Source organism: Diabrotica virgifera, chromosome 7 (genome assembly GCF_917563875.1).
Source record: "Diabrotica virgifera virgifera chromosome 7, PGI_DIABVI_V3a".
In the NCBI taxonomy this organism is placed as follows: domain Eukaryota; kingdom Metazoa; phylum Arthropoda; class Insecta; order Coleoptera; family Chrysomelidae; genus Diabrotica; species Diabrotica virgifera.
In genome coordinates, this window is record NC_065449.1 from 13447956 (window position 1) to 13475765 (window position 27810).

The following is a 27810-nucleotide window of genomic DNA, read 5'->3' on the forward strand; positions in this document are numbered from 1 at the left end:
TTTTATATTTGAATGCTTTTTACAAATAAAATTCCATCTTAATATATTTCCTAAGGATTCTTTCGTGTAATTTGCGATTGTCATTATCCTTTTCTATTCAAAAGATAAAAAATAGGTCAAGATTATCATGATCAATTTGTTGACATTTTAGAAATGCACCAGATGACGTTTATTTTGTTTATTTTCAAACGAAACCAAACTAAACATTATTTAAAAAGTACATTGTTAGTGAACGTATTTTATGGATATTTTTAAGGAATTTAGTATGACTTTTAAAAGAGTGCACAGCCCTCGAACCTTCCTACAATCACCTCCTAAAATATGGGTGTTTTTAGTAAAATCTATGTAGAAAGAAAAAATAATATGTGGATAATTGGAGACCTGTTTCCCCCCTACAGTTTTCCGGGGTTCTTCAGTGCTTTCGTACTGTGCATTTTAAGTTTTTATATTTTTAAGAAACTAAGTGGAGATGGGAACATAACTGTGAGAGGAGCTGTGAAAGGACATAGCTGGACTTCGGTTCAGATAACTGCTAAGGTATTTCATGTATTGTTTAGTTTATCATCTTTGCTCATAGTATTCAACATGTTGAACTGATTTTTTGAATAGATCGAAGTGTGCCCTCATATTTTAGAGATTTCGGGTATTAAAATGGGTTAATTACACACTTACATTCATTCATTCATTCATTATTAACAATCTAGGGATTATAGATAATGCCATGGTGTTCAAAATCCTATTCTTGAGTAAGGTGGAGTATTCCTCTGTCATTTATAGCTTGTTGAGAACATGGTTTAAGAAAACCTCAACTGAACTATTTCGAGCTGCAGCGACCAAGGTTATGATTGCCAATATGATTTCCATCAGAAATGGATAGGAACCAGTGGTGTCACGGTGCGGGAACGCCGTTCCGGCAGTGGTTAAGATAAGAAAAAAAAAATAATAGAGAATTTAGGTTTTGTAAACAAAAATTAGCAGTGCATTCCGGCACTTCGTTCCAGCACTGCTAATTTTGTCATGACACCACTCATAGGAACAAGGAAAAAGAAGTGTGTTTGTTACTGTAGTGAGTCTTTTTCAATTCTTCCTGCACTTGCACTGAACTTTTCAGTTTTTTTCATTGTTCTTATATCTTCTTCTACATCTGCCAGCCACCTTTTTCTAGGCCTTATCCGATTTTATGTATCCGACTATATTGTCTCCTATAAATTCTTCTTCAATGCCGGCATTTGTTTTCATTCTTCTTTCTCCATCTCTTGTTACATTGGGACCCAATATTGTTCTCATTATTTTTCTGTCAAATTTTAGAAAGCTATCTTCCAATTTCTTGTTAATCATTGCTGTTTGTATCTCATATGTATCAACAGTAGGGTGCATCGAAAAAGGCGAAAAAAAAAAAAATTTTTTTGCGATGGAAAAGTAATACTTCACAAAAGTTGCCCAATCAACTGTTAAGTATTTCGGTAAATTTTTTTCGAAATTGGAAAATATCTTCTGTCCCCCCAAGACAATTAAAAATTTTGAAAAAATGTTAACAGACGAAAAAAAAATTTTATTTCGAAACGAAAATGTAATAGCTCACAAAAGTTGCCTTACACACTATTTAGTATTTTAGTAAAATTGCGTTGAAATAAAAAAATTTTCTGCCCCCCCCCCCCACGGCAACTAAAAATTAGAAAAAATACGTTAATATGCTAATATGCGAATTTCTTTTGCAAGGGAACATTTGCAACATTTTAAGATTTTTTTAATTGATCTTAGATCGAGTTAGCACATATTTTATTCCAAATAATATAAATTGAACTTTCCATAAAAATCAGATATTTAATAAAATTCAAGGTCGTTGGGGGAGCAAAAGATTCGCTTAGAAAAAAAAATTAAAAATACTAATATGTTGAAAAATGACACTAGCAACTTTTTCACACTATTAGATATAACATTTCCAACTTTTATTTTTTCGATGCACCCTAATCAACAGGTCTTATAAGGTCTTATATTATAGGTTCATATAGAAAGATAACTGAAGGTTAACTCTGTCAACCAAACCTGTCATCTCTGCCATCAAACTGTAGAACTAGTGAGGCACTACAACTACCTCAGCATCATAAATGAAGAATGGACAAACAACCAGGAGATAAGAGTGGTGCTAGAAAAGTTAGATCCACCCCCAACCAGATGGGGGCCTTCTTTAACAGCCACAACCTCTCTCTTGGCATAAAAGTAAGAATGCTGCAATAGTAACTATACTTGGTCCTTTTTTATGGCATTAAATTGTGGACCTTAAACCAAGATATGTGCAGAAAAATGGAAGTATTTGAGATTTAGCTGTATCGAAGAATACATAAAATCCCATGGACTGACTGGGTCACAAAAAATGAAGAGCTCCTCAGAAGAATGAAGAAGAGGTCCTGATTTAAAATATGAACTCCTATAAGCCATTCTACAAGGAAACAAATTTGGAAAGCAAGGTCCAGGAAGAAGAAAAATATCCTGGTTAAAGAACCTCAGAACCTGGTTCAACAAATGCAGCTTTTCTGCACTGTTGCAAATAAGATAAATATTGCCATGATGATCGCCAACATTATTTGTCATGGATAGGCATATCAAGAAAAAGATAGTTATGTAGTTATATAGATAGAAAATAATTAGAAGTTCATCTTGGTTCACTTACTCAGAGTCTTGCTTCTCAGCAGATTTCTATTCATTCCATATATTTTTTTGCCCTTCAGAATTCTTTCCTCAGTTTTCTCTTTTCCAATTTTCCCTATTGTTACTCCCAAGCAGCAAGCAGCTAAATGCTGATACAGTTTCAAATTTATGTGTTGTCCTTCCCTATCGTCATGTATTTTGTTTTGTGCTGGTTTATCTCTAGCCATATTCTCTTTGCTTCCTTATCTAATTTTTCAATTGCTCTTATAAGTGTCATCTTTGTCTTTGCTGTGATGACTAGATCATATTATGCACAAATATGCTATTACTTGAAGTTGATCTGTAAAACACAATTAAGTACACCCATACCTCGCCTTACGGTCTAGATACGTTCCACGAAACATGGCCGCAAAGCGAAATGCCGTATAACGAATCAATTATTCTAATACAAATTCATAAAAATTTAATGGGATAGATTCCAAATTTGTTAAATTAATGTGTTACATGGTTTGTCGTTAAAAATGCATTTTATCTGTTTATTTTATTTAAATCAAAAATAAATACAAAAAAAGCACATACACTGCTATATAAAATAATAATAGATTCCAAAAACCAAAAATAATCTACAAACTCCAAGCTTTCTTGTTGCATCTCCATATAACGGGTACTTAAATGATTTTTATTTAGTCCTGTAATAGGCCTTGGATTTTTGGACAAATTAGGTGGTTTTAGCTTAAAACCACCAGTGGCATTTGCACCAAGTAGCAAAGTTAATCGTTCTTTAGACCATTTATAACCAGGCGCAGATTTTTCGGTTTTTGAGATGTACATACGATCAGGCATTTGCTTCCAACAAAGTCCTGTTTTATCTACGTTAAACACTTGTTCAGGTTTAAAACCACTTTTTTCTATAATTTCCTTTAAAATGTTAAGATATTCCTTAGATGGGCCTCATCTCATTTTATTTTCAAATTATGCATAAACAAGTGGAACTAGAAAAGAGTGTGCATCGAGATTACGTTTGCTTGAGAATGACAACATGGGGCCGTTATAACGAAACATTTTAGGCCGTAAATCGAAACCGTGCCGTAATTGAACAGGGCCGTTATAGCGAAATGCCGTATACAGAGCGGCCGTATAGCGAGGTATGGGTGTACATAGAATACATACTATGTTTTATAAAAGTTGTGACCTTGTTGGTTTTGTATGACATATTTCTTTTTTAATGTTTAACTGCTCAAAAGCTTTTGTGTGATGGTTAAAAGCGTAATATACTTATTTTACCTTCAGTTTTTTATATATAAAATATATTTTGTAATTTTTTAGACTTGGTACTGTTCTGTATGTGAATCATTGTTACTGAATGGAATTGGTGTTTATTGTGACTGTTGCGGAGTGTGTGCAGATCCAGATTGTGTGAAGAAAGCGAATTTTGCATTAAAATGTAAGATTATTACCAGCAATGACCAGAATCAATTACATCATTGGGTTAAAGGTAGTATATTAGTGTTTTGGGTAAAGGTAGATGAAGATTTTGAAATTCAACTTTTTTAGGTAATTTACCCTTTGGAGCCAATTGTAAACATTGCTTAGAGGAATGTTCCAGGGACCCTGGTCTAGTGGATTTTAGATGTTGCTGGTGTCAAATGACAATTCACACCGAATGTTTGCTAAAAGTAGAAAAAGTAATATTATCATTAATAATAAAAATATCATGAGGAAATAATTGTTTATCTGTTATAGGTCTGTGATTTTGGACCTTTCAGAAGAATGATAGTTCCTCCTTGGTGTGTCCAGACAGCTAAACGTAAAGGAGCTTTAAACAAGCATTTACTATTGAGAGGTGTGCGGGATCCTTGTTGGGAAAAGTGGACACCCTTAGTCGTAGTGGGTGAGTTGTCTATTTTACTAAATCCACAAGGAAATAGAATTTACTGTAGTCGGCTGTATACCATTAATCACAAAAAATTAGTTAAAATCCTTTAAAAAAGTACATTTAATTACCTTAAAGGGCTACATCTCAGAACGTTTTCGAACTAAAGACTCCATCATCAGTGCTGTTAACAGGTTTTTTTACATGCTTGAGCCACAAAAATATAGGGGTGAAAACCATTTAAATGTTGCAGTTGTAGAAAATTTACACTTTTACAATAAAAAGTGAACTTGTTCTTTTTATACAAATATGAAATCGTATAGTTCGTTAATAACTTGTGAATTATTTATTTTAGCCAATAAAAAGTCTGGAAATGGAGATGGGGCATTAGTATTATCAGAATTTCGAAAGTACTTAAATCCTGTGCAGGTTATAGATTTGAGCGAAAGAAAACCCCCAGCAGCTTTGCAGTGGTGTGTTCTTTTATCCCCAAAGACGGTCAATATTTTGGTTGCTGGTGGGGATGGTACTGTCTCCTGGATGCTGAGTACTTCCCATAAACTAGATCTTGATGTAAGTATGTATGGGTATTCGAATTTATAGGCATTGTTATGTTACGCCTTATGTCAAATATCACGTTTTATGTCAAAACGTCATGTAAAACGTCAAAAAGTTAAGCCAAATGTCAAAACATCACTGAAACGACAACATCATTCTTATTTGAAATGCCACGTTTTCTGTCAAAATGCCACATATTTAGTCAATCTAAATAAATCAATCAATTTAGTCTCACATCAAATGTCAGGTTTTATGTCAAAATATGTGGCAAAAGTTTACAGCTTTATGTGAACATCACATAGAATGTCAAAACGTCACGTAAGACGTCGAAAAGTTACGTAACATGTTACTCTCACTTTAAATGCCACGTTTTTTGTTAAAATGTCACGCATTTAGTCAATGGGTGCGTTCGGACGACCACAGCGGCTGGACAGCTGAGCCAGCAGTAGCTGTCAGACGTCACCGCTGGACTTCGCAGCCGCTGAGAGATTTACTAAGCTTTCCCTATCACGGCTGGATACAACCACGCAGCCGATTTCTGCTGACAGTCAGCCGCTATGGTCGTCCGAACGCACCCAATATGTCTCTTCTCACGTCAAATGTCAGGTTTTATGTCAAAATTTTAGGCAAAAATTTACCGTTTTATGTCATAACATCACACAAAATGTCAAAATATCACGTACGATGTCAAAAAGTTACATACAATGTTGCTCTCACTTTAACCTTTAACTACACGCGCTGGCGTATTTTGTACGCCAGATATAAGAATTCTACTGCAAATATATTTAAAAATTTAATTTTTGACCTTGTTTATCTCTCTAACCTATGACTGGAATGTGCTTTACAATTTGGTTTTAGTTTCGTTATAATCGGCGTTCTGGGAAGATCATAATTTACAGTTTATTATTTGTTGTTTCCGGTGGTGGACAATATACGCCACGATTATATCAATATAAGTAGTAATATAAGTGCATATTTCAATTGTTTTTTAGTCATTATGGCACAAAATATATTTGTCTTTATAAAGAACTCTTTTTCTCCTGTAAAAAATCACATTTCAAAAAAATTTTTATTAGTAATTTTATTTATCATGGAATCTAGTTATTCCATGATTCCAGTTATAAATCCCAATTGGCTTACTGAGAAGGAACTCAAAGTATTCACTGATGCCGAATAAGGTTTATAACAAACAACTAAGTGTATTTTTTCAAAAAAAAAAAAAACAATTCCGCTGTTTTTAAGGGTATTTTCTTGTGGCGTATAAAGTACGCCACGCGTGTAGTTATGTTCTAACTTGATGCGCGGGTAGTTAAAGGTTAAATGCCACGTTTTTTTTTTGTCATAAAATCACGCATTTATTTAATATGTCCCGTTCAACGTCAAATTTCAGGTTTTATGTCAAAACATCACGTTACATGTCATAAAGTCACTAAAACGTCAAAAAGTTACGTTTATGTCAAAAATTAGGAAATAAGTTAAATGTCAAAACCTCAGGTTTTTCCATGAATTATTAAATATTTTGAGGATTCTTGTTTAATTTGTATTTTAAAAACGTTTTCCGAAGTAAAAATGTTCGTTCACTTTTATTTTGACGTTTCGATATATATATTTCTGAAGTCGTTTTCAAAATATGAAGTAACATTATGTTGTTAATTCTCATTAAATACAGTAAATAAGAAGCTACATCATGTAAAGAGTTACTGCAAACTTATTTTTTATTTAAAAACTCGATTTTTTAGCCTGAGCCTTTGTTGTCTATAATTCCTTTGGGAACTGGCAATGATTTGTCCAGGGTTTTAAATTGGGGACATCAGAATTCATCAGAGTTAGATGTTGAAGAGGTTCTGAAAAATATCATCGATGCCAAAGTGTCAGAACTTGACAGGTAAGTCAAATTTTTATTTCTCAGGATGGTCATAAAGGCTACCGCCGAAATCTGTAATTTCAACGGAGGGAGACCTGTGACAGCCTTTAAAGATGCAGTTCTTGTGCTATTCAAGGCTCCTGTTTAAATGCGTTTCTCTTTGTAGTAGTATGATACAATTGATCCAAAAGATGGCATATCCCAAACATCCAAAGTGAAAGTTATCTTCCAGCACCAAATTGTTCTATATGGTCCACATAATGTTCAGAAAAAAGTCACACCATTTTGAGCGTCCTGTTTGGGGGGGAGAGGGGGGAGAAATCGGCAAATTCGTAGTTTTTTACGTTCTTCGTCAATATTTCTAAAACTATGCGGTTTAGCATGAACAACCTTCTATAAAAAAATGCTCTACATTAAATTTGAAATAAAAAAGACCCTATGCATAATCCTTCTAAAATGAACGGTTCCAAAGTTACGGAGGTATAATTGGTCCAAAAAAGGCCTACCAAAACATCCAAAGTAAAAGTTTTCCTCCAACACCAAATTGTTCTATATGGTCCACAAATTGTTCAGTAAAAAGTTAGCATTTTGAGCGTCCGGTTTGGGGGGAAGATGGGGGAGAAGTCGGTAAATTAGTAGTTTTTTTACGTTTTTCGTCAATATTTCTAAAAATATGCTTTAGCGTAAACAATGTTCTACACAAAATTGTTCTACATAAAATTTAAAACAAACAAGCTGCGATACATAATTGTTATAAAATCAACGGTTCCACAGTTACGGAGGGTGAAAAGTGGAGGTTTTTGATACGTTTTATATTTTCTGGGCAATTGATGATGATTTTAGGTGGTGAGTTTGACGTTTACCACTAACATGCCATCGGCCACTGAAATAGCAAATTTTATTTACAAAACACAATCCTGCTAAAGAAAATTTCTTTCATCAGTAATAATATTATAAATTGCCCAACATATATAAAAAGTTTTGAAAACGTACACTTTTCACCCTCCGTAACTTTGGAACCGTTGATTTTAAAACAATTATGTCTCGGACCTTTTTTGTTTTAAATTTTATGTAGAACATTTTAGCATAGAACATTGTTTACGCTAAAGCATAGTTTTAGAAATATTGACGAAAAACGTAAAAAAAAAACTTTTAGTTTACCGACTTCTCCCCCATCTTCCCCCCAAACCGGACGCTCAAAATGGTGTAACATTTTACTGAACAATATGTGGACCATATAGAACAATTTGGTGTTGGAGGAAAACTTTTACTTTGGATGTTTGGGTTAGGCCTTTTTTTTTGATCAATTATACTATACTACCTCCGTAACTTTGGAACCGTTCATTTTAGAAGGATTATGCATAGGGCCTTTTTTATTTCAAATTTAATGTAAAACGTTTTTGTATAGAAGGTTGTTTATGCTAAACCGCATAGTTTTAGAAATATTGACGAGAAACGTAAAAAACTACTAATTAACCGATTTCTCCCCCTCTCCCCCCTCCCCAAACCCGACGCTCAAAATGGTGTGACTTTTTTCTGAACATTATGTGGACCATATAGAACAATTTGGTGTTGGAGGATAACTTTCACTTTGGATGTCTGGGTTTGGGTCTAGTTACTGTGGTGAGAGGTTGCACACGATTGCAAAGCTTTTTTTTCGACCAAATTTCTGGACCATAAGTATCTGTCTGACAGATTACTTTTGATTTCAACCCCTAGACCTGTAGGTTTTACCTACAACCTGTCTGCAACTCCAGAAGAGTCATGCAGCTCTGTTGGTTACAGTATGAATATGAGTGGTCGAATTGAGTTTGGAATCCAGAGGATTACCCCTAGATACTTGACCTCATTGGTTCTTTCTAGTCCCCCCCCCCAATAATTTTTCAGCTCAGTCCAGTAAGCTTCTTATTAAGTTACACAAATTGAATAGTCTCAGATGCAGAATTCACCATTATAATAAAATTAAAATGGTAATAGTTATTTAAATCTGAAACTTTTCTTGTTGAAAGTTCTTTCTGGTACATCCTTAATCTGCGACTTGTACAATTTATAAGACCGCAGACTACGAATATAGAAAAGAAAAAGGACTCCACTATATGCAGTCACATTCCGTTTTCATTCGTCTAGAAAAAGGACAGAAAGAAACTACCGAGTACTCAAATCTGAATAAAGATAGAAAAGTAAAAGATGGTTTTGCTTGTTTTACGAAAACAAGCAAAACCATCTTTTACTACTAGAAAGACTTTTACTTTTGCTTTTCTATCTTTACTCAGATTTGAGTACTAGGAAGTTTCTTTCTGTCCTTTTCTTAGAATGAAAACGGAATGTGATTGCATATAGTGGAGTCCTTTTTGTTTTCTATATTCGTCGTCTGCGGTCTTATAAATTGTAAAAGTCGCAGATTAAGGATTTAGCTATAGAACTATAGAATCAAACCAAACCTGCAGCGTCTGATCCAGAATGGGCGGCTGCAAACAGCGTCTGACCCAGAGTGGGCGGCTGATTTAGAAACTCACCAACACGCAAGGCAAGCGCGGTGTTTTAATTGCCAAATTTACCCCCGTCATGGCGAATTTCAAACAAATCGTGAATAGTGAACCCCAGGTGGGTAGATCAGTCATGGTAAGTCCCACACCTCATAAGGTCTGCCTCAAGGATTCTGGGGGAGGCAAAAATTCGCAAACGACAAAATCCAAAAAAGACATATTGATGCATATTGCTACCTACAATGCGAGAAGTCTGTTGTCAAAAGAAAGACTTACAGAGATGGAAAGTGAAATGTCAAATATCAAATGGGACATAATAGGAGTCAGCGAAGTGAGAAGGAAAGGAGAAAGTCTGAAGACCCGAAGTACAGGGCATCTTTTCTACAGTATGGGTAATGAAGAAACATCAGAGGGAGGCATTGGGTTTTTTATACATAGAAAGCATAGCGATAAAATTACATCTATTAAAGGAATATCGAACAGAGTTGCCTACTTAACATTACAACTCAATAAAAGATACAGTATTAAAATAATTCAAGTCTATGCACCAACAACCACCCATTCAGATCAAGAAGTCGAAGAATTCTACGACGATATCTCAATAGCCCTAAACGACGTACCCACACAATACGTGATAATATGTGGTGATTTCAATGCGAAAATAGGAATCAAAGCATATCCAGAAGAAACATCACTTGGAAAATTTGGACTAAATGGAAGGAATGAAAGAGGAGAGACCTTAATTGGTTTTCTCCTTCAGAATAATCTAGTCCAAATGAATAGCTTTTTCTATAAGAAACCACATAGAAGATGGACCTGGGCAAGTCCAGAGAATAAAACAAAAAACGAAATTGACTTTATAATTACAAACAAAAAAGAAATCATCCAAGACGTAACGGTCCTAAATGCATTCAACACTGGTAGTGACCATAGAATAGTAAGAGCAGCAGTTAAAATAAGCACAAAACAAGAGAGACGCAAATTAGTAAATACGAAACCAATACCAATATGGACTCAACCTAGAGACATTAAAGAATATCAAAACGACATTGAAACCAAACTGAGAAACAACACAGACATAACTCTCAATGAAAACATAGATGCACTAAACCAACATATTACGCAAGCCATTGGAGAAAGCATGAGAAAACACTGTCCAAGAAGTAAGAACGAAGAAAAACTTAGTACTGACACCAGGAATTTAATGAAACAAAGAAATCTTATTACAGAAAGAAATGATCCAAATGGAGAGCAAAAGAGAGAGATAAACAGAGAAGTCAAGAAAGCAATAAGAAAAGACTTAAGAAAGTATAATAAACTTAAAATCGAACAAGCCATAGAAAATAATAAAGGCCTAAAAAGTCTGCGAAGAAAACTAAATAATGGAAAAAGTCAGATCATTAAATTAAAAAACAAAAAGGACGAAATAACAACAAATAGAGATGAGCTTTTAACAATAGTAGAAGACTTCTATGGAGAACTTTATAAAAGCAGACGGATGAACCAAACACAGCTAAAAGATGCAATAAGCAAAACAATATTAAATCAAGGCTCTGAACTCATGCCAGAAATAACTCTCAGTGAAATTAGACAAGCGATGAATAAAATGAAATCCAATAAATCACCAGGAGACGATGGAATAGTGATCGAGGCTGTTAAGAATGGCGGTGAACCTCTAATGAGAAAAATAAAAGATCTCTTTAATCTATGTTTGACAAAGAAGTCCATACCATCTGAATGGAATAGAGCCAAAACAATTCTTCTGCACAAAAAAGGAGAAAAAACTGATCTGGAAAATTACCGACCAATCAGTCTGTTAAACCATATTTATAAACTTTTCACGAGAGTAATCACCACAAGATTAGACAAGAAATTAGACCTGTATCAAAGTAGAGAACAAGCTGGATTCAGAGCAAACTTTGGAACCAACGATCACCTCCAAACAATAAAACAACTCATCGAAAAATCCATAGAATATAACAAGCCCTTAGTTTTAGCATTCGTAGATTTCCACAAAGCATTCGACCCAGTAGAACTCGACAGTGTTATAGAAGCACTAAACGAGAGCCGCATTGATAGCCGATATTCGAGGCTAATATGTAATATACAGGGTGAGTTTTTAGTGCGGGATCGGTCGATAACTCCATTATGGTATAAAATATCGAGAAAAGTTATTTAAAAAAAATGTAGACAATGATACTCTCCACGCTTGGAAAATATGTCCATTTATACAGGGTGATCAGTAACTGCGTGGTATATCAAATATATAATTTTTTAAATGGGACACCCTATATATTTTTTCATATTTATATTCCCCTCATAATTCTTGTTCATATAATATATGGTTTTGCATTACTATACAGAGTATTTAACAAGTTATGACCATTTTTATTTCGAAATCACTAAGAGATTAACACCCTGTATATAAAGAAGTAATTCGTAGACAATAATTTGTTTTATGTAATAAGATAAACAATATACTGTAGTTTTTAAATTAAGTCCAATTCACATCATTGACGAATATTTGTATACAGGGTGAACTACAAAACCAAATTACGATTTTCTCTATTTTTTTAAATGGATCACCCTATATTTTACTTTTCAACATTATTTTATTTAATATACTCTTTCATTTTTATATAGCATTCCCTATATCTAAACTGATTGCTTTCCGAGATATTTTTAGTTTTCTTCAAATTTCGGGAATACATTCAATTTTTCTAGTAGAAATAAGTTAGTATTGAGTGATAATTAAACAACATTATTTTTATTAGATAAATAACTAACACAAAATATAAACCATAGCAATATGCAGTGAATATACCAATAAATGTGATATTAAGAAATTATCATATTTCCCTAATATACAAGAATCGTAAAATTCCTACAAAAAAAACTTTGTATTGTATATAAAAATATAACAAGATTACTTTTATTTAATAAATAACTTACATGAAATATGAATCAAAACAATATACAACTGATGTAACAGTTTTTAGATTGGTATATCAACAGCATTCTAAGCCAAGAATTTTTTAGTAGAACATTCATTTTTATAAGCACTTTTAAACTACAAAACAAAATTACGATTTTCTCAATTTTTTTTTAATAGATCACCCTATATTTTATTTTTTTTTAAATATTGTATTTATGATACTCTTTCATTTTTATATAGCATCTCCTATACCTAAACTTATTAGTTTCTGAGATATTTTTAGTTTTCTTCATTTGCCGGGAATACATTCAATTATTCTTATAAATATAAATAACTTAACAAATAACTATTATGTAATAATATAACAAATATTTTCATTCAATAAATAACTAACAAAAAAATAATAAACCATAACAAAATTTAATGAATGTACCAATTAATGTGATGTTAAGGATATAAGTCTAAAGTAAATGTTGAAAATGACCACTTTCAACGTCTATGCCATTTTGTAACCGATATTCAAATGACCGAGCCACATTTCTAACATTTTTGTAAGTCAATATTATTAAAAGCTTCTTTTATTCTATTTTTCATATCATCAAGCGTTTTTGGATGCTTCTGGTATACAAGGTTTTTTATATAGCCCCACTTGAAAAAAATCAATTTTGGAAGAACTGGAGCACCCTCGTATAAAAACCTCAACCGTCAAAAAATGTGGACCAATCACATAATCTCTAACAATATCACCTTAAACATTTATAGATCACCTAGTTTGAGTGTTAACAAAGTAGGGATTTCTTATTGATGCATATTAATGAAATTTAATATGAAAATTATATTATTAATAACTGCGGGTCACAATCTGCTATTAGGAATGTGTTACTAAAAACTTCTTGGCTTAGAATGCTGTTGATATAATAATCTAAAAACTATTAAATTAGTTGTATATTGTTTTGATTTATGTTTTGTGTGAGTTATTTATTAAATAAAAATAATCTTGTAATTTTATTATACACAAAATACCTATATTTTTTTTGTAGGAATTGTATGATTCTTGTATATTAGAGAAATATGATAATTCCTTAATATCACATTTATTGATACATTCATTGCATATTGCTATGGTTTATATTTTGTGTTAGTGATTTATTGAATAAAAATAATTTTGTTTAATTATCATTCAATACCAACTTATTTCTACTAGAAAAATTGAATGTATTCCCGAAAGTTGAAGAAAACTAAAAATATCTCCGAAAGTAATAAGTTTAGCTATAGATAATGCTATATAAAAATGAAAGAGTATAATAAATACAATATTTTTGAAAAATAAAATATAGGGTGATCCATTTAAAAAAATAGAGAAAATCGTAATTTGGTTTTGTAGTTCACCTTGTATACAAACATTCGTCAATGATTTCAATTGGACTTAATTTAAAAACTACAGTATATTGTTTATCTTACTACATAAAACAAATAATTGTCTATGAATTACTTCTTTATATACAGGGTGTTAATCTCATAGGGATTTAGAAATAAAAATGGTCATAACTTGTTAAATACTCTGTATAGTAATGCAAAACCCTATATTATATGAATAAGAATTATGAGGGGAATATAAATATGAAAAAATATATAGGGTGTTCCATTTAAAAAATTATATGTTTGGTATACCACGCTGTTATTGATCACCCTGTAGAAAGGGACATATTTTCCAAGCGTGGAGAATATCATTGCCTACATTTTTTCTAAATAACTTTTTTCGATATTCTATACCGTAATGGAATTATCGACCGATCCCGCACTAAAAACTCACCCTGTATATAAAAATGCGACAAGCTCGATACAGCTACACGCTAACAGCAAAAAAATAAAAATCCAAAGAGTCTAAACTTTTCATATCGGCTCTAGAAAAAGCGATCAAAACCCTCGAATGGGGTGATAAAGGAATAAATGTGGACGGAGAGATGCTACACCACCTAAGCTACGCAGACGATATAGTTCTGATTGCAGACGATTTGGGACAAATAAAGAAAATGTTGGAAGAACTTGGTACGGCATGTCATAAAATAGGCTTAAGAATGAATATAACAAAAACAAAATATATGACGAACTTAGTACCAAGTAAACACCTTGAAATACAAAATGAACAAATAGAACTGGTAGACAAATATATATATCTGGGTCACGAAATTAAGATAGGTAAGGACAATCAAACAACAGAAGTATCCAGAAGAATAATACAAGGATGGGCAGCATACGGAGCTCTTAGGGACATTTTTAAGAGTGACATTCCAACTAACATGAAGAAAAAAGTTTTCGACCAATGCGTGCTACCGGTGATGACCTATGGTGCAGAAACATTATCGCTCACAAAGAAAAACGCACAAAAACTAAGAGTAGCGCAGAGAAGAATGGAGCGATCAATGATAGGGGCCACTCTGCGAGACAGGATTAGAAACGAAGATCTACGAGCTAAGACCAAAGTCATAGACGTCATTGAAAGAAGCTGTAACTTAAAATGGAAATGGGCTGGACACGTTGCCAGAATGAAGGACGGAAGATGAACTCGCAAACTAGTTGAATGGAGACCAAGAGCCGATAAACGTAGCACAGGAAGACCACCAATACGATGGCAAGACGACTTACGAAAGACAACAAAAAACTGGATACAAAAAGCACAAGATAGAACACTTTGGAGACAAACAGGGAGGCCTATGTCCAGCAGTGGATTGAGAGAGGCTGATGATGATGATGAGAAAGAACTTTCAACAAGAAAAGTTTCAGATTTAAATAACTATTTACCATTTTAATTTTATTATAATGGTGAATTCTGCATCTGAGACTTTTCAATTTGTTTAAGAGATGTCGCTGGATCGCGTCCCCATGGGAATTTCAATGATCTTTGAAATACCCCTTAAATAGATGGTCGAGCTGTTTTTCGATTTAGTGGTGTGCACGCTAGCGCTGTTGAGGAAGCCTGCAATGGTGGAAACAGCTGTCCAGCGATTGTGCATCCCTCTGAATCGAAAACAATCAAACCATCTTTTACTACGCTACTAAGTTAGTTTTGGAAGGGTTCACAAAAAGGTGATTTTTCAGACACCAATTCTGTATGTAATGAGGGGAGTTCTGAGGCTATTTTCATTTGAAACATCTTTCTATTAAATCAGTCGTTCATCACGTTTTCGTTATTTCATATTTCCCCTTATTTTCTACTGTCCTGACAATACGGCAACACTGTGTGAAAATTAGATCGTCCAAATTGTATGGTACGTAACGGGTTTATAATGAAACGACCATTGCATCACTTTTTTAAATACTGTGTCACAAGCCTTTTAAATGTTTCATATTTCTTCTTTAGTCCATTTCTATCCAACTTAACTTTGGACATAGGCCTTCCCCAAATTTTTCCATATCTGTCTGTCCTTATCTGCGTTTTTCAGTGAGATTTTAGATGTTTATGATCATTTAAATTAGTCCGTTCTTTAACAGTAAAATATTTCAAAACCTCTAAATTTTAAAGAACCGCTTGGATTGACATGAAATTTGGCATACACATAGCTAACAAGTCAAAGAAAAAAAGTGATAATGTGCCGATATGTGCTTTTGCCCTGGGGGTGGTTTTCACCCATTCTTGGGGGTGAAAAAATATTCGTCCAAAGAAAGTCAGGAAATGGATAAACTGGCTAATTTTAAGTAACTTTTCTTCTATAGAGTTTTTTCACTAATTCAATACTTTTCGAGTTATTTGGCAGTGAATATGTTCATTTTTTCAACAAAATAACCACGCTTTTAGACGGTTTTTCGAAAATAACTCAATTAGTAAGTATATTGTCGAAAAAACATTCCTAGCAAAAATATAGCCTGTAAAAAATTTTAAAAAATGTTGTATATATCACGTCTTTACACCTAGTAGAAGCAGAGTTATAGCTAATGAAAAATAGGTTCATATTCGTCAAATTCCAAATGGAATACTTTAACGTGAAATAACCAAAAATTAAGCACATTTCGGGGAAAATTCATTACAACTTGTTTAAAGTGTTTAAAAAAAGCTTCATTTTTGTTTTATAAAAAAATTTCTAACATCAAAATTAAACAAGTTAATCTCAAAATAAAGTTAGTCCCTTTTGGTTTTGGTAAAAAAATCGAGAAAATCACCCCCTAATTAGTATCTTAAATGAACTTAATCGTTACGACTTCACAAGTTTCTTGACTCGTGTATATATTGTTTATATGATCTGTAAGTTTCATCGGTTCAAAGTCCTTATTATTGAAAGGGCTGTAGTTAAAAGGGGTTGAACGAGTCACTGATCACGAATGTATGCAAATTTAGAAACACCAAATCTTAATCAAATTTTGTCTAACAGAAAAACAAAAAAATACATGATATTCAGAAAAGCAAATATGACTTTTTTGTTTTTCGAGATTTTTGGTATCTCTAACAATTTTTAAGTTATCTTGAAAAAAGCATATTTTTCAAAATTTAAATTTTTAAAAATTTGATTTTGAAACCAAATTTTTTGAAAAATAAGCACTTTGAATCGATGAAACTTACAGATCATATAAACACAACATAAGTAAAATCATTTGTGGAGCGGTAACGATTAATTTCATTTAAGTTGCTAATTAGGGGGTGGTCTTCCCGATTTTTTTTTGCAAAAACAAAAGGGACCAACTTTATTTTGAGCGTAACTTGCTTAAATTTAATGCTAGAAACTTTTTGTAAAAACAGAAATAAAGCTTTTTTTAAAGACTTTAAAAAAATTATAATGGGTTTTCCCCAAAAAGTGCTTAATGTTTTGGATATTTCACGTCGAAATATTCTATTTGAAATTTGGTGAATATGAATCTATTTTTCATTGGCTATAACTCTGGTTCTACGAGATCCAGAGACCTAACGCGTACACCATTTTTTTTACTTTTTTATATGCTATATTTTTGCTAAGAAAGTTTTTTTCGACAAAATACATACTTTTGAAGTTATTTGCGAAAAACCGTCTAAAAATATGTTGGTTATTTTGTTGAAAAATGAACATATTCACTCGCAAATAACTCGAAAAGTGTTGACTTGGCGAAAAAGCTCTATAGAACAAAAGTTACTTAAAATTAGTCAGTTTACCCATTTCCGGACTTATTTTGGACATATATTTTTTCACCCCCAAGAGGCGGTGAAAGTCACCCCCAGGGCAAAAGCACACATCGGCACAATATCACTTTTTTTCTTTGACATGTAAGCTATACGTATGCCAAATTTCATGTCAATCCAAGCGGTTCTTTAAAATTTAGAGCAAAAACCGTGAAAGAATGGACTAAATACCATTTTTGGATTTTTAGTAGGTACCTACATTTTTATTCATATTTATGTTTATTTTTAGATGGAAAGTGGAAGTTATATCGAATAGACATTTAGGCTTAAAACTACCTAATAAAACCTACTTTATGTATAACTATGCAAGTATCGGTGTGGATGCGCAAGTTGCACTGAATTTTCATAAAACTAGGGATAGTATTTTTTACATATATGGGAGCAGGCTGTTTAACAAGGTAAGGTTTGTAGATTTTGTCATTAAGAAACATACTAGCCTGTTCAAGTTTTGCGGAAGGTATGCAAAACACGCTTCCACAGCCGTTATGACCTCATCATTTTATGAAAAACGCTTTCCATCGTGAATTTTTTTTTGTCATTGAAACAAATGGAAGTCACTAAGTCACTAGGGGCCAAATCTGATAAATAAGGTGGATGCTCCAACAATTCGAACTTTAATTCATGGATTTTAGTCATTGTTAAAATGCTCATATGACAGGGTGCATTGTCCTGATGAAAAATGATTTTTTTCTTCTGCAATCTGGATCTTTTTTTTTCACGATTTTTTTCCTTCAGTTGGTCTAAGTCAAGTCTAAAAGGTTACAATAATATTCAGAAATTATTGTTTTACCAGTTTGCAAGTAATCCACAAACAAAATTCCTCTCGCATCCCAAAAAATTATGCTAACACCTTCTTGGCAGAAATCTGGAGAGGAACTCGTTTCGGATCCAAAAATCTAGGTTAAGACCATAGTGATAGACAAGTGTCATCCATAGTGATGAATCGACGCACAAAATCTACTTGTTAATTTCTAAAGCACTCTAAACAGTGATAAGAAAGTGGCATTCGAATGTGTTTTTGTTCCGTTGTTATAAAACGCGACATCCATTGTAAACACTGCTTACTGAAACCCAATGCTTCAGCCAAAATATTGCTTACACTACCCAATGACATGCCTAAGGCTTCTACTAAATCTCTTTCAGTCACTCGACGCTTTTCCAATATCATATCCTGTATTTTTTCTCCGATTTCTGGTGTTGCTGCTGTTTTTGGACAACCTTTTTTCAGCAACCCATGTTTCTACTCTACTAATTAAAGGCGAAGAGCCCTTATACACTTTCTTCATTCGTTAATATTTTTTTGCTTTTAAACCTTCCAAAAATAAAAATTCAATCACTGCACGATACTTGATTGCAAACTTATCATGATTCAATCACCGCAAACTTATTGAACAGGAGGTAGCCAGTACAGTTATGTAAAGTTTGTTGTAAATACAAGTTGTCTTCATTTTCCTATGATAAAAAGCTCATAATTTTCTATAAATTACATTTCTTTTCCAGATGTTATATTTAACTTTTGGAACTCAACAAGTGGTTACAGCAGATTGCAAAAATCTCGAAAAAATACTGGATCTGTATCTAGATGGTAAACATATCGACCTACCGGAGTTGGAGTCCATAGTTATTTTAAACATTTCTTCGTGGGGAGCAGGAGTCAATCTTTGGAGTGAGTCATATCTTTATATACATAATATCATATCATCAATTAATAAAATCATTCAAATTCAAATCAATGAAATACTTAAGAGTCTGGATTACGGAAGATCTAAATCTGAAATCAGAAATTCAATCAAGAATAGATCAATCAAAAACAACCTTTTTGAAGATGAGGAAATTTATAAGTAACTAAAGACTTAATCTGCAAATCCGATATCGGATGGTAAAATATTATATATCCACTCTATTCTTCGCTATGGTGCCGAAGGGTGGATTGTTAATGTTGACTTAATGAGAAAGTTGGAAGCTTTTGAGATGTGGCTTTTTACGTGAATTTTGAAAATACATGATATTACGAACAAAATGGTGTTACCAAATACATTAGACTCTAATACATTAAACTCCCACAGAAATCTGGAAGCACGTTGCCACTAACGCCTCTGCCGGCTTGAGTTGAACTACGTTTTGACAACGTAAAATTTGATGTAAATATTCAAATTTAATTTTTGGATAACGAGCTAATTTTTCTAAATAGTGTTTGTACTTTTACAAAAAATGTTTTATTTATTTGTTTCATCAAGTCTAAAATAAATTATAATTATTTTTTAAATAAATACAATGATATTAACAGGAAAAAACATTGTATAAAAGAAGCCTAAAAACTTACAACATGAGTTTAAGTCCATTAAATTTTTAACAGTATCACAAAACATAAAATATGTAAAATGACTAATCTTTTGCTAGTAACAATGTTAATTTTATCTCACAGTAATAATTTTTGACACTGAAATTTTTCATAAAAACCGGGTTGTCTATTTCAAATGGATTTTTGGTGTCTTACATATTATTGTGTTTGCATTTTATCAATCAAAAGCAAAATAAAAATTAAATTAAATTTTTTGTAAATAACACGGGCACATAAATTTGATACACCCTGTATATTGAGTTGTAAATATTTCTTAAAATGTAGTTTGGATGTAAGTGGATTTCTCTTTTAATGAGCTTTCCGATGAACCATTAAAGACTTTTGTGAATAATTAAAGTGAAAATAACGATGTATTTAGATTGAAAATGGAAAAAGATTGTTTAGTTTAGAGGTAATTATCAATTTCTAGAAAAGGGGTTTTATGGAGAAAGTTTGGAATATTAGTATCTTTGTTTCAACACGAGTAAATATTGTATAGTTCTCAGAAAGTAATTAGGATGATCGGAATAATTTTGAGGGTGACTGTTTTGTTTGAATGGAAAAGCCGATGTCTTTGATTCTTGGCAATGTGGAAGGGGGAAAATGGATTGGATGATTGAGACAGTTTGAAAGAGAAGTCATTATGTTTTTGGCATCGCTAAGGAGCGGTTTCGACGTGTTTAGTGGATAGATAGTTAGCAGATACCAGTGGCTTGTTTGATAGTGGAGAATAGTGTTGAAAAGTGGAACGAGAGACAGATCAAATTGAGACGAAATACCTCTTTGATTCTGTATTATTGTGAGAAGGAGAGCAGAGAATTTTTGGAGTTTTGTTTGAATCGAGTACGTGTCAAAAGAGACCCGGCTTGTTGGAGAATTGGTGCTGGGATGCTGATAGTTTTGAAGCTGGACAACGGAGAGAGGCTTTGATGAGTAGCCTTTAACATAGTCAACGAGGGAGAGCTATTTTGGGTCACGAGAAGACATCAGAGTGAGTGAAGCAAAAGGTCAGTCAATTTATGTGAAAGAGATTTTTATGTTCGGAAACTAAATTTTTGAGTAGAAAGCATATGAATTAAAATTCCAATATTTCAAAAAGTAAATAGTAAATATCGGTAATCTTGCAAATACATAAATTTGTTTTGTTTAGTTTGTTTTACCAAAGTCATCGGGAACAAACCGATAAATTGTTTTTCTTTTAACTATAATAAATTTAAGTGGTAAAAAAATTTCATTCGGACATCTGTGTCCACAGGTTTTTAGATTCGATAGATTTCAGAGTATTAATTTGATAAATAAAAGACAATCCTGTATTTTTATTTTAATATTTTGCTTTATTTCTTTTCCTTATTTTATCCCGATTAGGATCAACTCAGAGATACTGAACCCACGAGAGAAGATAAGTATAACGTGAGATAATTTGGATTTTTTTTTAATAGTATAAAAAGGCACCCTAAGATTTTTTATTCAATTTTTATGTATGATTTGCGACAATTAAATAATTAATCAAATAAATAATAATTAATATAAAATTAATAAGAAGCAGATCATAACAATATATAATAAATATTAAACACACAGCAAAAAGTTAGGTTAATAATATTAATATAGATTAGCTGACAGATCTTCAGTCATTCATAGTTTGTGGTTAACAACGCAGACCACTAAGTGGCGCTATATCGTTTGCTTCATCAAAATTAATGGGAAATGTCAAGAGTTGTATGTATTACAGTCTAATGTATTTGGTGTTACACATATTGGGAAGAGACAGAGAACTTTTGACCACCATTAAAAGAAAAAAGACGGCTTATTTCGGATACATACTTAGAAATTATAAGTACGAGTTGTTACAGATGATTATGAAGGGCAATATCGAAGAAAAAGGGGTCCTGGTAGTCGACAAATATCCTGGCTGAAAAATATTCGCCACTGGACCGGGTTAAACACACAGACGTTTTTAAGAAAAGCAGAAGATACAGATGAATTTGCAATGATTATTCGCCGTGTGCAAGTACTTGGAGGGGATACGAGAAACGATCGTGCGCAAATAGCGGAGAAATCTTGCAACTTTCTTAAATAATTCATATTGTCGATTGAAATTGTCAAATTTACGTATATTTCATACCTACTGTCATTGAAGAAGAAAAATTATATAAAAAAAAAGAATGTGTGTACTTTGTACGCACGTAAGAAGTTATACTTCTATTATATGATTTCAGCGAAATAAAATACTTGTGACAGTTTACTTTTATTTTATTAAATATTAAACTGATTTTAATAGTTACTTACCACTTTCCAAAAATTAAAAAAAAAACAGCAAATGTCCGCATTTGTACCCGGGACCTCTCGATCCGTAGTCGAATGCTGTACCAATGAGGCTACGAAGGCATTGTTTTGACGGTTTCTCGGACATTATGACAAACCACGGTAACAAAAATGTTTTAATAATACGTATTACCTTACTCCAAAGGAAGACAAATCCAAAGACACAAAAATTATAATAAATATATTTACTAAAAACACTAATATATTTTTTCCACGCCTTTTTTGGACTGATACATGTAACTTAAAAGATTTAGTAACAAACAACATACTGTCTCTGTGCGCATGCTCGCAGAATAATAAAAATTCACTCCCTATCGCGCCTAAAGAAGTATAACTTCAAAAGTATATTTAATTAATTGTATTTTGCTTGCAGTACTGCATTTTAATAACTAATTTTATTTACTACTTACAATTGTTTACCTTTTAATAACATAACCTAAATCTTACTTTTTCTTAATCATCAATTTATATAATTTTTCATTGCGGTGTACTTTTGGTTCCCTATACTACATGTCGAGAGCTCTTTTATAGGGCTTTTCATTCAGTCATTTGTTTCGAGCTTCTGTCATATGTCGTATAATCGGTGTATATTAATATTATACACAGATTATACAACACATGACAGAAGCTCGAAACAAATGACAATCGATGAAAAGCCCTATAGGCAACAAATATTCTTGAAATATAGAAGTTACCGATCTGTATTTTACTTCCTCATTTATATCTTTTGATAAGGTATGGTCAGCGACAGCTCAGGAACCACTTCACAGTCTTATCACGATGGGATTTTGGAAGTGGTGGGTATTTATTCTTCATTCCATATGGCACAGCTACAAGTTGGTATTTCAACGCCTTTAAAATTAGGACAAGCTAAAGTGGTGGATGTAAGTATTGGTATTGTTCTATTTATTTTTCAATAACTAGTCTTCACTATTATCCTTTTTGCTTATGTTTTATCCTATCCCATTGTTATTTCGTCACTCTTTATTTCTATCATGTTTTGGTTACGTTGTATTCAATATTTTTCATTTTCTATTTTATTCTGGGTAGGCAGAAAAAAACCTATTAAGCTTTTTAAGAACATAGGTGCAAAATTTCGGGCCAATGCTTTTTAAATGCATTGATTTTTTTTGCATCCTGAGAAAAACTAATAAATATTGTAACGGGTAACTCTTTCAGGACGACAGATTCAGTAAAACACAGGTTAAAAACAAAGTAAATATATTTAAAATAACTATATACAATTCAAAATAAAATAAAATTCTATCTTCTGCAAAGGAAAAATAACATTATATTTATTACTGTCATCCGAACATGAATAGAAATATTAAAACGATACAATACACAACATAATATATACACAATAACAATCTCGCCACACATTCAGACATGGAGACATCACATTTCAATTCAATGCGATAACATTGAATAGCGACACGTAGTAATTCGTCCATCGTTACTACCGCTCACTGCGGTAACGGTTATGGTGGAACGCCACGTCAGTACTACGGCGTATACCTAGGCACAGTTCCACCTCAACCCGGTGCATCTCTGCCATCGACCTATTGCTAATTCAATACCTTAGCAACAACTGATTCTATGATTTATGATCCTCCTGGCTTGTCTTAAATACGCTCTCGATGCCACTTCTCCTTCGGTTTCGCCCAGCGCGAGCGGTGGTATGAAGAGGGGATGCGCCAAAACGGATACTCCTACGGTTGTCTCTGGTCGACCGGCCCATCGCCCGCTGTGGCACCATATCATTACAATATTTTGAAAAATATAAACGCAGAATGAAAGAGTACAATATTACCGAGGACTGAAAGTTTCTTAGAATAAACAAAAAGTTTCTTTTGAATGAGATAATTGAAATTAAAAATCACACTTAATTTTTTTTCACCCCTGTAACTTATTAAAATAAACATTATAGAACTTTTTAGCGACTTTCGGCCCTCGGTAATAATATAATCTTTAATTCTGCGTTTGCGTATTTCTAAAATACTTATTAGTTTTCCCAGGATTAGAAAAAAATGAATGCATTGAGCGAAATGTTGCGTCCACGTTCTTAATAGAAATACTAAATACTTATACTAAGATTACTGTACTTGGATTAAAATCAAACAATATCTGATAGATTTGCCCCCTTACACTAACAAGTCCCCCTAATATATCGCAGATAATAACAAGCTGCATCACCAAACGCTGATCGAAGAGCCGTTTCCAAATAAAGCTGGTAACATCGTGGTTCCTTCGCTAGCTAGGCTATAAGGTTGCTCATAACATTCTTTCACTTACATTCCTTAGTTTCTGCGCTAATAAATAAACTCAACCACTTTCTAAAGCCCCCGCTCCACTGGCAGATTTGCTTCTCCACCTGCATTACTCTTAAATGCCACCCCCACACTCCCAAAAAGGAGATTCCGTACTCTGAAGAGACCTAGGCCGAAACGGGGATAAAACAACGAGTCTTCATTCATTCATTCCCTTACACTACTCACGCAGAAGTGTCTGTTCTTCCTTCTGAAAATTACAAATTCGTACGTATGGCCAAATTTTCTTTAATTCCATCGAAATCCATTAATTTAAAAAGGGTACTCAAATTTATTAGAGAAAGGTGTGTCTAATTGGACGCTTTCAAATCTACCTCCGCGGTGCAAAAGGGTGAACTCTATACTATTTCAATTTATTAGCTGTGACAGAAAACGTCTGATCCTTTCAAGAGTTAGCAAAAAGCAGTTTAAAAATTGAAAACACATAGACCTCAGTAGCGTATCAGTAGTATGCTGCAGGGAAATAAAAAAATTAAAAGATTTAAAAAATGTTACAATCCGACAAGTGAGACCTGGCGGGTGACCTTCTCGTATTCTGTATTTCTCGTTGTGTATTTTCGCTCAAGGTTACCCGCCAGCTATCGTTTGTCGGATTGTACATCGCTCACATTTACTTTTGTATTAGATTCATCTGAAACAGAAGGCCCCAATGCAAGTGGACGGCGAGCCTTGGGAACAGCCCCCCGGTAAGTTGAAAGTGTCGTTCGTCAATAGGTGTCCCGTACTTATTAACCAAAATAGTTCAGAATAAGTTGTTATTTGTTTTTAAATGTTTTAAGTGTCTATTGTTTGTTTTTTAACCAAGAGGAGTGATTCAAATTTACCGCGCCGTAATGCTTGTTTCTAATTGGTCCAACCGCAGGCAAGTTTACTCCACTGTTAATAAATTTTGACACTAATGACATTTATCAAATTTTGGCACTTCTGTCATTTTATAGGTTAATTAAGTATATCGGCGATTTTTTGTGTTTTCTGCATTATTCCTTTAATTTGTAGGTTTTTAGTCTACTTTTATATAAAAACGTTTGTTTTTAGAACTCTTTAGCGATGTGTTAGTATAATATAATATGTATGGATTATCATCGAAAGCTGATATGATCAACGAAAAAGAAGATGAATTTGGTGACTTTTCTAGTAACTTTCTTGGGTGTGAATCTGTCTTTTTAGTTTACTCCTCTTGGTTAAAAAATCAACTATAGTAAGATCTATTTCTTCCTTCACGAGAATATCGGAGTATTATTTCATAACTAAATTGGTCTAGAATGCAAATGCAAGAAGAATTTAAAGCTGTTGTCAATAATAATACACAGGGTGACGGCTTAAAGCCGTTACAGCTTCATCAAGAACTAATGTTAGATGTTATCGTGTTCGTGATAAACTACAAACGTGATGATTATATTAAAAAACGCCCACAAGAAAAAATCTGAAAAGAGGATCCTCTTCTTACGGTGCATATCCGTTCTGCATGTGGCAATCAGCACGGCTATTCTTACTTTGCTTGCAGCCATTCGGCATAGTCCGGTGGTAAACGTATTGAACCAGGTTTCTTCTGATGCAAGAAATAGATCGATCTGTTAGATAATAGCACTATTTATTGTTGTGTTTTTGTCAAGGAATAATAAGTTTAAATATCTGTTCAGTATTTCAAAGTGTATTTTTGTTGATTTTAATTGAATCAGTTGTTACTTAAGAAACATAACGATTACCAATATCGTTCTTGTATATTTCTAGTTTTTTGACAAATGACAAGGTTAACAGTTTTTTTGTTAATTTTTCTTACTCTTTTTATTATAATTCGCATAAAACAGATTTAGAACATTCAGCAAACAGTATAAGCTTGTCTTCTTTAAATCTATCGATGGTACAGTTACGTGACTCAGATATAACCAAATTTATTGGTTGTAAAATGTATGCCACGTGACTGAAATGGTCGATTTTGATTGAATTTTAAACATTTGATTGTAATTTGTCCAAAATTGGTTTCAAAGTGTCATAAGTAGCAACACTTTCAATAGTATTATAATTTATTTATGATTTTATATATAAAAATGATGTAAACTCTTAATAGAATCTATGTGTCTTCTTGATTCTTTGCGTAATCTTTTTATATGAGAATAAAGCAAATTTGACTTTTGTCTTCCTTAAAGTTTTCGGCATAGACCTAATCTATTAAATTCGAGTCAAATTATTGATCCCTCTTCCATTTTCTCTTTTATTCAAATGTTTTTTTCCGCAAGCATTACATTACATTAAAGTTCATATTATACATCATATCACATTATAGTTTGTGGTTTTCAATTCACTTGTGTAGCATGTGTTTGATTCATCTTTTAACTAATTTAATATACATTGATGAGTGCGCTAATAACCGGCAAACGCAAAAGACGGAAAACATAATACGTTGTGAAATAAAAAGAGATGAAACTAGTAGAGCTGTGAAATTATCAATAGAAACCTATAAATTTACATTATATTGATAGTTTCCCACCTTTAGACGTATCGGAGAAATTTGGCAACTGCACTGGAATGTTATAATTTGGACTTGGAATTCCAACTTGGAATTTTATAAAATTCTCCTGTGACAGTTTGACGCCGATACGTCTAAAGGTGGAAATTTACGTAAAATAATACTTAAAACTGTCAATATAATGTAAATTCATAGGTCTCTATTAATAATTTCTTACCTCTACTAGTTTCTTCTCTTTTATTTTACAACGTATTATGTTTTCCGTCTTTTCTGTTATTTTGCCGGATATTAGCGCACTCAGCACTGTATTTATTGTACCTACAGAAATAGTTGATTGATTTATTTTTGAAAATAGGTGTTCTAAAAATATCAATCTCCAAATTTCATCTCTTGGAAATCTTGTTAAACCTTATGAGAATGCCAGAACAGAAGATAACTTCACGTTTCTTATGATATTGGTTTAGAAAGTAAGCTATAACATGTTTTACATTCAATAAAGTAAGGTTTTTGGATGTCTGTTATTTTCTCTAGCTTTGTTATCTTGTTATATCTCAGAAGTTTCGAATATTAATTTATAATTATTTTATGGTTGATGGTTGTTCTTAATATTTATTATATATGTGTTTATATAAAAATATACATGAAAAATAAAGTATCAAATTGTTGTATGTTATTTACGTGCATACCCACCCATAAGACAGGAAATAATGGATGCCATTAAAGCACTAAACTAAAGAATAAAAAAAGCCCCAGGTATTGACAACATACCAACTGAAAAACCAATAAGCAATAAATGCAAATAAACCAATAAATACAACAAATGCGCTAATGTCACT

At 32.7% G+C, this 27810-nt stretch overlaps 1 protein-coding gene across 2 annotated transcripts; it reads left to right on the plus strand.

Moving 5' to 3' along the window:
- The first annotated feature begins 115 nt into the window (after window positions 1-115).
- On the plus strand, window positions 116-27638 carry LOC126888184 (diacylglycerol kinase epsilon). Of its 2 annotated transcripts, XM_050656231.1 has the most exons (11): window positions 116-537; window positions 3976-4144; window positions 4204-4334; window positions 4393-4540; window positions 4878-5095; window positions 6820-6965; window positions 17741-17909; window positions 19012-19177; window positions 22913-23061; window positions 25133-25193; window positions 27330-27638. In XM_050656231.1, the coding sequence occupies exons 1-11, from the start codon at window positions 322-324 to the stop codon at window positions 27425-27427; spliced, it is 1671 nt and encodes a 556-aa protein (XP_050512188.1). In that variant the 5' UTR covers window positions 116-321; the 3' UTR covers window positions 27428-27638. The 2 variants fall into 2 exon arrangements, with proteins under 2 accessions (XP_050512188.1, XP_050512189.1); XM_050656232.1 differs by having other exon boundaries at window positions 121-537; window positions 25133-27638.
- The last annotated feature ends 172 nt before the right edge of the window (window positions 27639-27810 follow it).